This window comes from Leucoraja erinacea, chromosome 32 (genome assembly GCF_028641065.1).
Source record: "Leucoraja erinacea ecotype New England chromosome 32, Leri_hhj_1, whole genome shotgun sequence".
NCBI lineage: Eukaryota > Metazoa > Chordata > Chondrichthyes > Rajiformes > Rajidae > Leucoraja > Leucoraja erinaceus.
The window spans coordinates 17,908,086-17,922,620 of record NC_073408.1 but is presented as its reverse complement, the minus strand read 5'-3'; the positions used below and the strand labels follow the sequence as shown (position 1 = coordinate 17,922,620).

The window sequence follows — 14,535 nt, the reverse complement described above, 5'->3', positions numbered from 1 at the left end:
TTTTTAATCGCCCGACTAGTTCAGCGCTGGAGTCATTTTAAAATCAGTTTCTAAAGCCGACAACGCCAACAATGGGGATGGATTTCATGTACGTGACAGGTAAACGAAAGCTGTTTGTTTTTATGTATACGTGGTCCTTAAAATGCCTTTAGTTCACATTTTAAGTTGCGAAACGGTGATTTAGTCCCCATACCAACCGGCAGTGTTTTTCATGCCGATATGGGGGTCTAATTCACTGCAAACCGCAACGTTCCAAATGGTCGTGTTCCAGAAAAACCCACTCTCAAGTTGATTTAAATGGCCATTAATTTACAGGTATTAAAAATTAAATTCCTTCCATTTGGCCTATAAATCTATGACAATGAGATTTAAAAATTATGTTATATTGTGAATTCTTGTGTGAATGTTATTTGAAAACTTAGACTATTTAGAAATGTTAATCTATTCTTAAGAAATTGATAGATGTTTAGATCTGGTCATTGAATTTTGTAATTAGGTAACAAACTAATTATATGCTTTAATTTCAAGGCATCTAAGTAAGATTGTTTCATATTTGTTTCAGAATGGTTCAATCTAGAATAACTGAAAATGTCTTTCAGTTCTCTTAATTTTAAAGAAAGTTATGGCCATTTGACTGTCCTTGATCACAGATTTTGTGTTAAGTTAATGGAAAAGCATAGGGATGCTGAGTATGAAAATTTCCATAACTTTTTTAATACTGAAGATATGAAAGTTAATTAGGTGTCAAATTAAACTTCTTTTTATGCTTTATCTGATGGGATAAATTACAGACTTGACTTTTTAAATCTCAAAATTTTTGTAACATTGCTATATGTTGTAGCTTTACAGGACACAAACATTAGGTCACATTTGGAGCATTGTGTGCAGTTCTGGTAGAATGCCACATTGTAGGAAGAATGTGCAGGCTTTGGAGTGGGTGCAGAAGAGGTTTACTAGAATGTTGCCTGGATTAGAGTGGATGAACTATAAGAAGAAGTATTTTCTCTGGAATGTTGGAAGTTGAAGAGAAATCTCAGAAGTATACAAAATTATGGGAGGCATATATGAGATAGATGATCAGACCGTCTTTCCCGCGGTTGAACTGTCAAGGGCCAGAGAGCATAGCTTTAAGGTGAGAGGGGCTAGTTTTATTACACAGGGTGAGATGGGCGATTGGACATGCTGCCAGGGTTAGTGGTGGAGGCAGATCCGATAGTGACATTTAAGAGACTTTTGGACATGGATATGCAGGTATACAGTTCACATGCAAGCAGAGGAGATTAGTTTAACTTGGCTTCGGGTTCAGCATTAATATTGTGGGCTGAAGGGCCTGTTTCTGTGCTGTACTGTTCTTGGTTCTGAATATGCTGTGATGCTAATCCCACCAGGCTAACTTGCTTGCTGGTTGCAGCCAGAATTCCCAGTGGATCTTATAAAATATTATTTGGCTGTCTCATTAAACAGATAAGTCAGTGAAGTTACATCTAAAATGAATTGAAAGAGCGAAAATACATTAAAGGAAACAGTAGGGGTTCTCCTGGTGGACACGAACCTTGCTTCACCAGAGGCGTTTTTTTGTCTTTTAAATGCTAGATCAAATGAAATATTGGAGTGTTGGCAGACTGCCACTTCTATCATGGGAGGGATCTCTCTTCAGAGCCTTAGGTGTTTAATTAACAATGTAAAACTAAGATCCAAATTTTCTTTGGAAAATCAATTCTAGGACATTTTCCACAAAGGTGGATTAGAGTCCGAGAGTTACAGTATACAGCGGGGAAACTGGCCCTTCAGCCCAACTCATCCATGTTGACCAAGCTGCTTAAAGTGAGCTAGTCCCACGTCTGCACTTGGTCCCTATCCATTCACACCTCACCTGTTCATGTACCTGCGCAGGTATCTGCTCAATGTCACAATTCTATCTGCCTCTACCACTTCCTCTGACAACTCCCATCACACGTTGTGTAAGTTACCCCTCAGGTATCGTTTAAATCTTTCTCCTCTCAGTTTAAACCTACACTCTCCAGTTTTAGACTCCCCTTCGCTGAAGAAATTACTGTGTTGGTCATTACCTTTTCTTTGCTCTCATGGCTTGATACACCTCTGAAAGGTCACTCCTCAGCCTCCAAGAGGGGGAGTGGGAAGACCTGCTTATCTTGCCTCCCAGTATAACTGTACGGCACGGTGGCGCAGTGGAAAAGTTGCTGCCTTACAGCGCTTGCAGTGCCGGAGACCTGGTTTGTTACCGACTGCAGGTGCCGTCTGTACGGAGTTTGTACGTTCTCCCCGTGACCTCGTGGGTTGTCTCCGAGATCTTTGGTTTCCTCCCACACTCCAAAAACGTACAGGTATGTAGGTTAATTGGCTTGATGTATGTGTAAATTGTCCCTAGTGTGTGTAGGATAGTGTTAGTGTGCGGGGATCACTAGTCATAGTGGACACGGTGGGCCAACGGGACCTGTTTCCGCACTGTATCTTTAAACTAAACTAAACTAAAAAATAAATAAATAAATTTACAGACCTAGTAACATCCTGGTAAATATTTCTTGCACCCTTTCCAGCTTAATGACATCTTTCCTGAAGCAGAGCGACCAGAAGGTGTCCACAGTCCTCCATACGTGGCCACGTTATTGAGGTCTAAGAGTCAGGAAGTTATGGTGCAGCACTACAAGACTTTGTTTAGGCTGCATTTGGAATTTGCATGCATTTCTGGTCACCCCATTACAGGAACGATGTGGAGGCTTTGGAGAAGGTGCAGAAGAGATTTCCCATAATGCTGCCTGAGTTTGAGGGTTTCAGCAACAAGTAGACGTTGGATGAACTTGGATTATTTTCTCTGCAATGTCAAAGATTGAGGGGGGACCTGATAGAGGTATATGCAATGATGAGAGACATTGATAGGGGAGACAGTCAGAACCTTCTTCTCAGGGTGGAAATGTGCAACACTAGAGGGCATAGCAGTACGGTGTGAGGAGGGAGTTTTTTCACACAGAGGTAGGGGCCTGGAATGCATTGCCAGGGGTGGTGGTGGAGGAGATAAAATAGTGGCATTTAAGAAGCTTTTAGGGGGGGCACATGGCAACAAAAAGTGCAACAAAAAGAGTGATATGGATCATGTACAGGCAGATGAGATCAGTTTAGCTGGGCTTTGTGTTTGGCACATACATTGTGGGCTGAAGTGCCTGTTAATGTGCTCTACTATTCTATGTTTTATGTAATGCCTTGTACAGCTGTAACATGACATCCCAACTCTTGTACTCAATATCCTTACTGATGAAGGTAAACATATCTGTTTAAGAAAGAACTGCAGATGCTGGAAAAATCGAAGGCAGACAAAAATGCTGGAGAAACTCAGCGGGTAAGGCAGCATCTATGGAGCGAAGGAATAGGTGACGTTTCGGGTCGACAGACTGATGTGAAGGTGGGGGTGGGGGGGGGGGGGGGGGGGGGGGGCGGGAAGAAGAAAGGAAGAGGTGGAGATAGTAGGCTGTGGGAGAGCTGGGAAGGGGAGGGGAAAGGAGGGAGAAAGCAAGGACTACCTGAAATTGGAGAAGTCAATGTTCATACCGCTGGGGTGTAAACTACCCAAGTGAAATATGAGGTGCTGCTCCTCCGATTTGCGGTGGGACTCACTCTGGCCATGGAGGAGGCCCAGGACAGAAAGGTTGCATTTGGAATGGGAGGGGGAGTTGAAGTGCTGGGCCACCGGGAGATCAGGTTGGTTAATGCAAACCGAGCGGAGGTGTTGGATGAGGTGATCGGCAAGCCTGCGTTTGGTCTCACCGATGTAGAGCAGCTGACACCTAGAGCAGCGAATGCAATAGATGAGGTTGGAGGAGGTGTAGGTGAACCTCTGTCTCACCTGGAAAAGGCAAACATATCTTATGCCTTTTTCCACACCATGTCTACTTGGTATTTTTCATGAAATCATATACCTGCACCCCTCGGTTTCTCTGTTCTCCAACACCTACCAGGATCTTAACATTTACCATGTTCTTGAACAATGGGTGATATTTACTAAATAAGGGGCGTCATTTAAAATGGAGGCACACAGGAACTTCTTGTAGAACTGCTGACATTGTCTACCCCAGAAGCTACATCATTAGAAATGTGTAACATAAAGGCAGATATATTTTTGAAAGATGAGGGAATTGAAGGCTAGGGCAGATAAGGGGCTTTGAGGCAAGTATAGGCCGGCTATGATCATTGAATGATGGGTCAGGCCAAAGAAGCCTGGTGTGTGGGAAGGAACTGTAGATGCTGGTTTAAACCAAAGATAGACACAAAATGCTGGAGTAATTTAGCAGGACAGGCAGCATCTCTGGAGAGAAGGAATGGGTGACATTTCGGGTCGAACCGAAACGTCACCCATTCCTTCCCTCCAGAGGTGCTGCCTGTCCCGCTGAGTTACTCCAGCATTCTGTGTCTATCTAACGATGTCTGGTAGCCTACCCCGCTCCTATTTCTTGTCACAGGGTCATTATTTCACAATTATTGATGTCTGAACTTTATCCTTGGGTTGAGTGGCATTGGAAAGCCAACTCTATTCTCTCTTCTACTTCTCCCATCTATTCACTCGTTGGCTATATGAGTGCCAATTGTGGGGAGAATGGGTGAAAGTAGGTTCCATCTGCATTTATAAGATAAAGCTTGCTTAAAAGTCTGGTTAAGCCGGGGATTTTAGGATTAAATGCTGATTACTCAGCGAGACCTACATGTACTAAAATGGAAACCTGTGCATTTAATATTCAAGAGATAAACTAGAATGGTACAGCGAGAACAGGCCCTTTGGCCCACAATGTTTGCGCCAAACAGGATGCCAAGTTAAAGTGATTTTATCTACCCACACATGATCCTTATCCTTCTAGTCCTTGCACTCAATAACTAAGGCCTCAAATGCAAAATAGAATCAGACAGCATGGAACACAACTCATCCATGTCGACAAAGATGCCCAAATTAAGCTAACCTAATTTGCCAGCATTCGGCCCATATTTTTTCTGAGTCTTTCCTATACATGAACCTGTTCAAGTGTTTTTTAAATGTTCTTATTGTACCTGCTTCAACAACCTCCTCCGGCAGCTCATTCCATACACTCATCACCCTCTGAGTGAAAAGGTGTCTCTGTACTGTACTCTGCACAATGACAATAATGTTTGAATCTGAATTGCCCTCAGGTTCTTATAAATGGTTTTCCCTATCACCCTAAACCTATGTCCTCTGATTCTTGATTCCCCTAAGCTGGGTAAATTACTCTTCTTTCATTCTATGATTTCCCCTCGTGATCTTATACACCGCTATAAGATCAATCCTCAGCATCCTATGTTCTGAGGAAAAAGATCCTTGCTTGCCCATTTGCTTCCTATAGCTCAGGCCTTTGAGTCCTGGCAACATCCTCTTCAATCTTCTCTGCACTCTTTCCATCAGAGTGACCAAAACTGAACGCAATACTCCAAACGAGGCATCGCCAACGTCTTGTGCAACAAACAAAAGATCTCAGCTTCCATACTCAATACGCAGACTGATGAAGGCCAGTGTACCAAAAGCCTTCTATACCACTCTATCTACCTGTGCCACCATTTTCAAGGAACTGTGTACCTAAACTCCTAAACCCCTCTGCTCATTAGCACTCCCTAGGACCCAACCATTCACAGTGAAGATCCTGCGCTGGTTTGATTACCAATCCTAGGCTGCCTACCTAAAGGTACCTGAAGTGGCTGACTTCAATTTTCTAATGACAAGTAGGCGAGAGGATCAGCCAAGATACCAGCTCTTGATCACAATGCTGCAGCCTCTGATTGGAGATGTGCATGGGTACATATGTGGGGGTGTTGGTTATTTTGAGACCATGCTTCAACCTTTCTTCTTCCTTGCTGTTCATGCTTTGCCAGAGAATTGGGTTCTGAAGTCAGATGAACCAAAAACTTGCAAAAATTAGAAAGCAAAAATGCTCCAAAAGAAGGCTCAGAATGCACCAGAGAGCATCGAAAACCCCAGAACCCCGGCCACAAAGGACTTTGAGCTTCACGCTTGCGATATGCTCTGCGTGCAATTATTTCAAATAAAATGTTAGTAATCCTGCCATGCCACCCCCCGTTTTGAAAAGCTTCGTAAGGGCCTGGTGTATAATATTTTTGACACTGTCATAGGCCTTTCATACATATGCTGTCACAACACACACATTAAACACTCATATCAATGGAGATGCAAGGAACAGCTGAATTCTTGAGGGAAAACTCAAAGTGCTAGAGTAACACAACAGGTTAGGAGGCATCTGTGGAGGAAATGGATAGATGACGTGTCGGGTAGGGACACCTTCTTCAGCCTCAGACACATTTCAGACCAGTCTGAAGAAGGGTTCCAACTTAAATGCCATCTAACAATGAAAATCTAACTCAGATACTGCCTGACCTATTGAGTTACTCTTGCACTTTGTGTATAGCCCTAAAGAACAGTCTGGGCTTATGATCCCACCAGCAATTCACACTAGTTTCAAAACAAATCTGTTTATTTTTAATTAAATTAAAGAAAAACATTTTTATTGTGAAGATTTTTCAGGGTGTCTTGTGTTGCACTGCTTCCAGATTCCACAATTTAAATGGTTCAATCGTTCAAAGATACTTTATTGTCGCATATATCTGAATAGAGTGAAATGATTTGTTTTACATACTATTCAGTAAAATCATACTATACATGAGCACAATGGCGCATTGGCACAGGGGTAGAGCTGCTGCCTCACAGCACTAGGCACCCTCACAATACCAGACACGCGGGTTCGATCCTATCTACGGATGTTGTCCTCCTATACTCCAAAGACCTACAGGTTTGTAGATTAATTGGTTTCTATAAATTGTCCCTATTGTATAGGATACAGCTAGTGTACAGGGATCGCTGGTCGGTGTGGACTTGGTGGGCCGAAGGGACTGTTTCAACACTATCTCCAAACTAAACTAAGCTAAACACAATCATATACAAGTATAAGAAGCACGGAAACAGGCCCTTCAGCCCACCAAGTCTGCACCGATCAGTGATTCCGCACATTAATACTATCCCACACGCACTGGGGATAATTTACACTTACATCAAGCCAATTAACCTACAGACCTGTACGTCTTTGGAGTGTGGGAGGAAACCGAAGATCTTGGAGAAAACCCATGTAATCACGGGGAGAACGTACAAACTCCGTACAGACAGCGCCCGCAATCGGGATGGAACCCGGGTCTCCGGTAAATGAAAGCGCTGTAAGGCAGCAACTTTACCGCTGCACCTGCGGGCTGCTCCGTTCTGTTTTAAGTTTATCACCTGTGACTGCGGTGCTATTTTGATTTTCTTCACAGTGGAAAGGCCTGCTCACAGGTAAATGCGCTGCCAAAGGTATTTGTGAACATTGTTGTTCTTGGCAGAGTTGGGAAACCTTTCCAAATCAAAGCAAGAGCAGAAATCAATCAGATTTGTTTGTGGCAGTCTGAGCAGTGAAGGGCAGTGGGATCGCGCTGGACTCAATTCCATGGGTCAGTTGAAGTAGATCGTTAAATAACTTTCGGTCTCTCTTTAATGTTGTGAATTGCAGCTCGAATGAACATTGAAGCTTCCCCATGACTTCACGCAAGGTCAAGGAGTCATTCAAATAACACCTGCAGGCAGGGAGGAAGGCGGCGAACATCATTGTGTTTCTCCACCATTTCACATCAGCTGAAGAGGATTAGATTCAGCTGGCGTGGTTGGATACAAGAGAGCTCTTTGCAGTTCAATGTTCATTGAGATGGAAAATAAGGTCAATAAGGAGAGAAAGAACTTGAAGTCAGGAAGAATCATTCTGTAGGGAGGAACCGTAGATGCTGGTTTAAAGATTAAAGATAGATAAATGATGGAGTAACTCCATGGGACAGGCAGCATCTCTGTTTTGGATCAAGACCTTTCTTCAGTGATTCAAACAAGAATCATTCTGAGATTGGATATGGTGAGTCTTCCATCAAAAAAGCAGCATAAACTTACATGTGTCTTTGCAGAAAAACATTTGAGTTGTTTTACTTTATTTTACTGCTTCTGCTTCTATTTTGCAACTAATTAATTATTTTATGTTTAAACATTTTTTTTAAATGATTTCTAAATGTTTTTAATGATTAACGAGACCCCCCTCCCCCACCAACAAAAAATTACCGCAGGGAACCATTGAAGGCTGCAAGGGAGTTCCAGGGGGCTTTGTCCCATGGAGGTGTGCTGTCTGAGACACTTTGGAGTCCGGACTCTCTATGGACACCTCTGGTGTGGCAGTAATTCAGCCCTACATCCCAATATGGAACTGTTCCCATGGTGGCGCAGCGGCAGAGTTGCTGCCTTACGACATCAGGGACCCGGACTCGATCCTGACTACGGGTGCTGTCTGTATGGAGTTTGTACGTTCTCCTTTGTCCCCGGTATGTGTAGGATAGTGTTAGTATAAAAGCCCCTGTCCCACTTAGAAAACCTGAACGGAAACCTCTGGGACTTTGCGCCCCACCCAAGGTTTCCGTGCGGTTCCCGGAGGTTGCAGGTGGTTACCGGACGTTGCAGGTAGTGGAAGTAGGTAGGGAGACTGACAAAAACCTGCGGGAACCGCACGGAAACCTTGGGCGGGGCACAAAGTCTCCAGAGGTTTCCGTTCAGGTTTCCTAAGTGGGACAGGGGCATTAGGGTTGATCACTGGTTGGTGCGGACTCATTGGGCCAAAGGGCCTGCTTCCACACTACCTCTAGAGAATCAAATACACAGGACTAGATGTTAAAAGTCCCTTGTGCCAATAGGTGGGGAGCATTTCACGACATTCGTTGATTGTTGAGAGTGGTAGACGCTCAACTAAATTAAACTAAACTAAACTAAACTGCTTTTATAACATATGATGAGTGTGGACTGCGGGCTGGGTCCAGGATCTCAGTCTAGGGAGATGGAGAAAAGTTAAGCAAACATTTGTTGCTGGCAACTTGACTGAAAATGCATTGCAAACTGGCAGAGCTTTGTGTTGTTGTCACCTATAAATGATCTCTTCCTCCACCAGAGGGAGCCTCTGCCACACTAAACGTCTCGACAAAAAAAAAGTGGTTGAGAAATTCCATCAGGATAATGCAGTGTGCGTGTGTGTGTGCGTGTGTGTGCTTGTGCAGTGTGCATGCGTGCCGTGTGTGGAAGCAATTTGCCAGGCAGCTGATAATTAAACAGTGATCCAAAAGACTTGAGTCCCATGGCAGCATCCTCTGTGTCAGTGTGGCCACTGTAAATCACCCCAGTGTGTAGCTGACTGATACAATCTGAGGGAATTGATGAGAATATGGGAATAATAAAAATAAATGGGATTAACATGGGATTGGTGTGACTGTGTGACGGTTGACATGAACTCAGTGGGTAAAAGGGCCTGTTGCTTCCTAAGCAACGCTATCTTATCTGCCTCCACCATCATCCCAGTGGCACCCAACACCCTTTAAAAACCTTGCTCTGCACATCTCCTTTAAACTGACCCTCTCACCTTAAAACTATACCCTGTTTTCTTTGACGTTTCCATCCTGAGATAAAGAGGCTCTGATTGTCTACCTCAGACCTGAAGATATGGAATCATGTTACATAAGAACACTCAAGAGTCCTCCAGAACTTACTGATCACTTCCACCTGAGTCCACATGAACGAGGGAAGTGCTTTAACCTCCAGGATGCTGTTTTTTCTGTGAAACCAGGGCCACTTTCTAGGAGTTTGCTTCTAGGAGTTTGCTTATACAGTGATATGTGAATTACCATACAGCCATACTAAAAAAAAGCAACAAGACACACAACTACATAAAAGTTAACATAAACATCCACCACAACGGATTCCCCACATTCCTCACTGTGATGGAAAGCAAAAGGGTCCAATCTTCTTCCTCTTTATTCTCCCGCAGTCGTGGCAGTCGACCCATCCATCGGGGCGATCAAAACTCCCACAGCCGGCGGTCGAAGTCCCTGTATCGGGGCGATCGAAATTCCTGCGTCGGGGTGGTCGAAGCTCCTGCGGCTTGGAGTCGGTCTCTGACCAGAGACTACGAGCTCCGTGATGTTAAGTCCGCAAGCACCGACAGGTGGAACTCCAAGGTCGATCCCTGGCAAAGGAATGGCGGGCTCCACGATGGTAAAGTCCCTTGGGCTCCCAGCGGTGGAGCTCTCAAAAGTCAGTCTCCAGCAAAGGCTGCCAACTCCTCAATGTTAGGCTGCAGTGCGGATGGAGATACGATCCGGACGAAAATCACATCTCCGTTGAGGTAAGAGATCAGAAAAGGTTTCCCCCAACCCCCCCCCCCCCCCCCCCACCCCCCCCCCCCCCCCCCCCACACCACATAAAACAAGCTAAAAATCATACAATTCACACATACTATTAAAACACAAAGAAGGAAGGGACAGACAGACTGTTGATGAGGCAGTCATTTTACTGGCACTACCCTCTCACTTGATCATGAGAACTTACTGAGTTTTGTGAACATTTATGAACTATAGAACAAAAGTAACAGCAGCCTCAGTGTCCTCTCACAGCAAGAACAGAGACAATGCTCCTGAGGAGAAAAGGTAATAGTGACTCTCAAACAATGGAGAAAAAGTGGGTCAAGGGGAGAGAGGACAAGATGGAGTTTTTTTTCAGGAGGAAGAGGAGAGAGGCTCTCTCTCAAAGCAAGATCAATCAAAAAGAGGACTTTCCAATGGGGAAAAGAGGGCAGAGAATGGTGTGGGAGGGTACTGAGGATTGTCATACATGTTTAGCGTGCAGTGTTGGAAAATAAGAGAGAAATAATCAGGTTATTTCAAACCATAATAGGAGAGTAAGGTTTGAATAACAAATCTTTCAGAAGACACATAGATTTAATATTGAAAAATGCAAATGCCGGAACTCTAAAACAAAAACCAGAAAATGCCACAGGGAGACACAAAATACTGCAGTAACTCAGCGGGGCAGGCAGCATCTCTGGAGAGAAGGAATGGGTGACGTTTCAGGTCTGAAGAAGGGTCTTGTGCCGAAATATTACCCATTTCTTCTCTCCAGAGATGCTGCCTGTCCCGCTGAGTTACTCCAGCATTTTGTGTCTACCTTTGATTTAAACCAGCATCTTCAGTTCTTTCCTATACACATTGTACACAGGGAAATAATTAACAGGGATGAATAATCCTGGACAAGGGCCTGTCCGACTTTCACAACCTAATTCACGACCTCTGCCGAGTTTGCCCTTGACTCATACTCGCAGCATGGTGTCACAAGGTTGTAGGAGATCGTAGGTAGGTCGTAGCAGGCCCTGATGCTAGTCGTAGGTACTAGTGGCATCAAGTAGGTCGGGGCGTTTTTTCTAGCATGATGAAAAATGTCCACGAGTAGAAAAGGTTGTGAATTAGGTTGTGACAATGGGACAGGCCCTTAACTGTTTCTTTTTCCAGTATCACAGATGCTGTCTGACCTGCTGAGTGTTTCCAGCATTTTCTGCTTTTATTTCAGATACGTAGATTATTTCATTGAAGCGAAATGCATGACCTTCCTTGTGGTAACACAGGGTTTTACCCGGTACTGAAAAGGAGTTTCGATTCCTCTCAGTCTTGTTATTTACTAAGATTAGTCATTCTTCATGAACAAAAGTGGCAGCAACTTAAGCTGTAGCCATTGTACGTTATCAGATGGAAATTGTAAATAATTTAAAATTTTTAATATAAAATAATAATACGAAAATATATAATTCCATAAAATGAAAAACTGAGTCTCCAATTTGAGAGAACGGTGAATGAATAACTAACTGCTCTGTTGGTTCCATTCTGTTTGGTTACTGCGTTAGACCGTAAACATTGAGTGAAATGTTTGCTCAAGGCCTGGGAGAGATAAAGCCCCTTATCACAAAATGAAACACTTCCATGCTTTAGCTCCGGACAACAGTAGAAGGGAGAGTTTCATGAAGGGGATCGCATCAGAACGATCTTTCCCTCAGAATGCTGCGGAAATTTATTCTGATCTTTTCTTCTATCCTGTACTTCGGTGAGTAGATATTGGAAACTTGCAATGTTCTAAACAATGCGATCACAGTGTCCTTGACATAAATAGCAGAGCCAAAGGTGCCACAAATCAGCCGGGAGTTTGGTCAGACACAGTCCCACCGGTCAGTGTTGGTGTTGTACTGTGCTGGGCATTTGGACAGACATAGACTCATCGGTCAGTGTTGATGTTACACAGAGCTATGCTGGGCATTTAGTTCAACACAGTCCCATAGGTCAGTGGTGATGTTATACTGAGCTGGACAGTTCCATTAGTCCGTGTTGGTGTTACAATGAGTTGGGCATTTGGTCAGGCACTGGCCTATTGGTCTGCATTGATATTACAGTACATGTACTGGCCGTTGGTTCAGTCATAATCATAATGATCAGTGATAGTGTAACACTGAGCTGGACATTTGATGAGATTCGGTCAACATGGGTGTTACATTGAGCTATGCTGAGCATTTGGTCAGACACAGAGTTATCGGTTTGCATTGGTGTGTTATCCTTTACTGTATTTGTTTTCCTCTTGTTTCTACCTCCACTGTAGGAAAGTCAATTTAAAGAAACAATTCAGAGGGAACATCTCAGTGCTCCTGGGTTGCTGATGTCCATGAAATGTTTAGTAGTGGCCAGTTACCCAATGACCATGGTCACCTGAGGCAGGGCCATTGAATAGAATGAACTGGTTGCCACAGCTGGACATTACAGAATGAGTCCGACAATGGGGATGTTTTACTTCCTCCATTTTGTATTGAAGGAATAGATTTCTTTCGAAATCATTACCTTTTGAATGGAGCCCACACGATAGTTGCCATGGTTACGGCCGTTTCTCGCTGATGGTGAAGGCAGTTGCTCCAACATTTAGTTTTAAATTGCTGTCAGAATATTGTTGATGTCTTAACATGGATTTCATTTTTCAAATGTATGAGCCAAGGAGTATGCGCCATAAATCATACTCATCAGATACTCCATATATTAACCATTTTACACAAATTGTAACACCAACACGGACCATCTTACACAAATCACAGTTCATTCATGTCACAATTGTGTGGTCCATGTTTCGGTCCTTATGAGTTCAGAGTTCAGAGGTTATCTTAATGAGAGGTTATCTTACTGAAAATGGTTCAATGGGTGGTCAAGGTGGCGCAGTGTTGCTACCTTACAGTGCTTGCAGTGCCGGAGACCCAGATTCGATCCTGACTACGGGTGCTGTCTGTACGGAGTTTGTACATTCTCCCCGTGAGCGTGTGGGTTTTTTCCAAGACCATCGGTTTCCTCCCATATTCCAAAGGTATGTTGGTTAATTGACTTGGTGTATGTGTAAATTGTCCCTAGTGTGTGTAGGATAGTGTTAATGTGTGGGGATTGCTGGTCGGTGCAGACTCGGTGGGCTAAAGGGCCTGTTTCCGTGCTTTATCTCTAAACGTAACTAAACTAAATTGCCTTTTATTTCTTAGCTGATTGGATAGATTAATAGTCTATGGTATAATCCAATTCTATGTTTGTTTATTAATATGACAGTAAGTTCCCATGAATATTACACTTAACTACAACTGGTCATACCATAGGCTTGGAGTCGCTATGTCATTGCAATGTCTATTAGGAATGCATTGTTTAGGGTTAAGATTTATTGTGAGCATTGGTGTTAAGGAGTGCATTGGTAAATAGTTGTTAGAATTAGCACTAAAGACAGCAACATTAAGTCAATCCCAGAAACCTTTGTCAGTGGTTGTACCCTTCTTAAATTATTTGTCGAGGCCAATTTATGCTCCATTCGATGGATATAGTGTCTTACTTTCAGGCCACTGTCCAATTATTAGCCTCCACACTAATGGAGCATGCCCACAAACCTCATTCCTGCAACGTAGTCAAGAATCCCTCATGGAATGTCATTGCAAGTGATTCCTGGAATAGCGATTAACACAGGAAAACACTGTGAGGTGTCAAGGGCTTGCATTTGTTCATCGACCCTTTACCCTCACCCCAAACAATCAGTTTTGTTTATTGTCATGTCACGCATACTGGGATACAGTGAAAAGCTTCTGTTGCACGCTAATGCACAACAGTGCCTGCAAACCTATAACATAGACACCTTGTATGATGCACTATACATGCTTGGAGCAACGAAGAGCGAACATAAAGCTTTACAAGAAAAATAAGAACAAGCTTTACATTTGAAAACTGGTAAACCAAGTAATGTATGTTGCCTCTGTCAAAAAGAGGTCGATACATCTGAAAGGTCTGGGGCATGAAATTACTTGGACCATTTTCATGACTTTAACAATTGCTCGATGCAATCCTCATTGGCTCATTCTAAAGCTGTGGGGAAATTCTGAGGAGATTCACTCACTTCATGACTATTTGCAGCAGAATGTTACTTGACATGGGTTAGCTCCTGGGACTGTCCAAGAGCTCAGATTTGACGTGTGAGGTTCACGCCACCACATAAATCTTGATTCAGGATATAAGACTCGGAAAGGTGTTGCGTACAAACTCATTCTTTGTTCAAAATCGCTCTTCAGAAAATTTGAA

General features: G+C 43.4%; 1 protein-coding gene across 2 annotated transcripts in view; it reads left to right on the top strand.

Annotated features, from left to right (window-relative positions):
- Positions 1-11,139: 11,139 nt before the first annotated feature.
- Positions 11,140-14,535, top strand: part of LOC129712408 (V-set and immunoglobulin domain-containing protein 2-like) — a 32,825-nt gene continuing 29,429 nt past the window's right edge. Inside the window, exon 1 of one of the 2 annotated variants that reach the window (XM_055660820.1) lies at positions 11,140-12,001. In XM_055660820.1, the coding sequence (XP_055516795.1) occupies positions 11,956-12,001 (46 nt within the window). In that variant the 5' untranslated portion in view covers positions 11,140-11,955. The remainder of the gene's footprint in view (positions 12,002-14,535) is intronic. The other variant, XM_055660819.1, reaches the window with a different exon arrangement.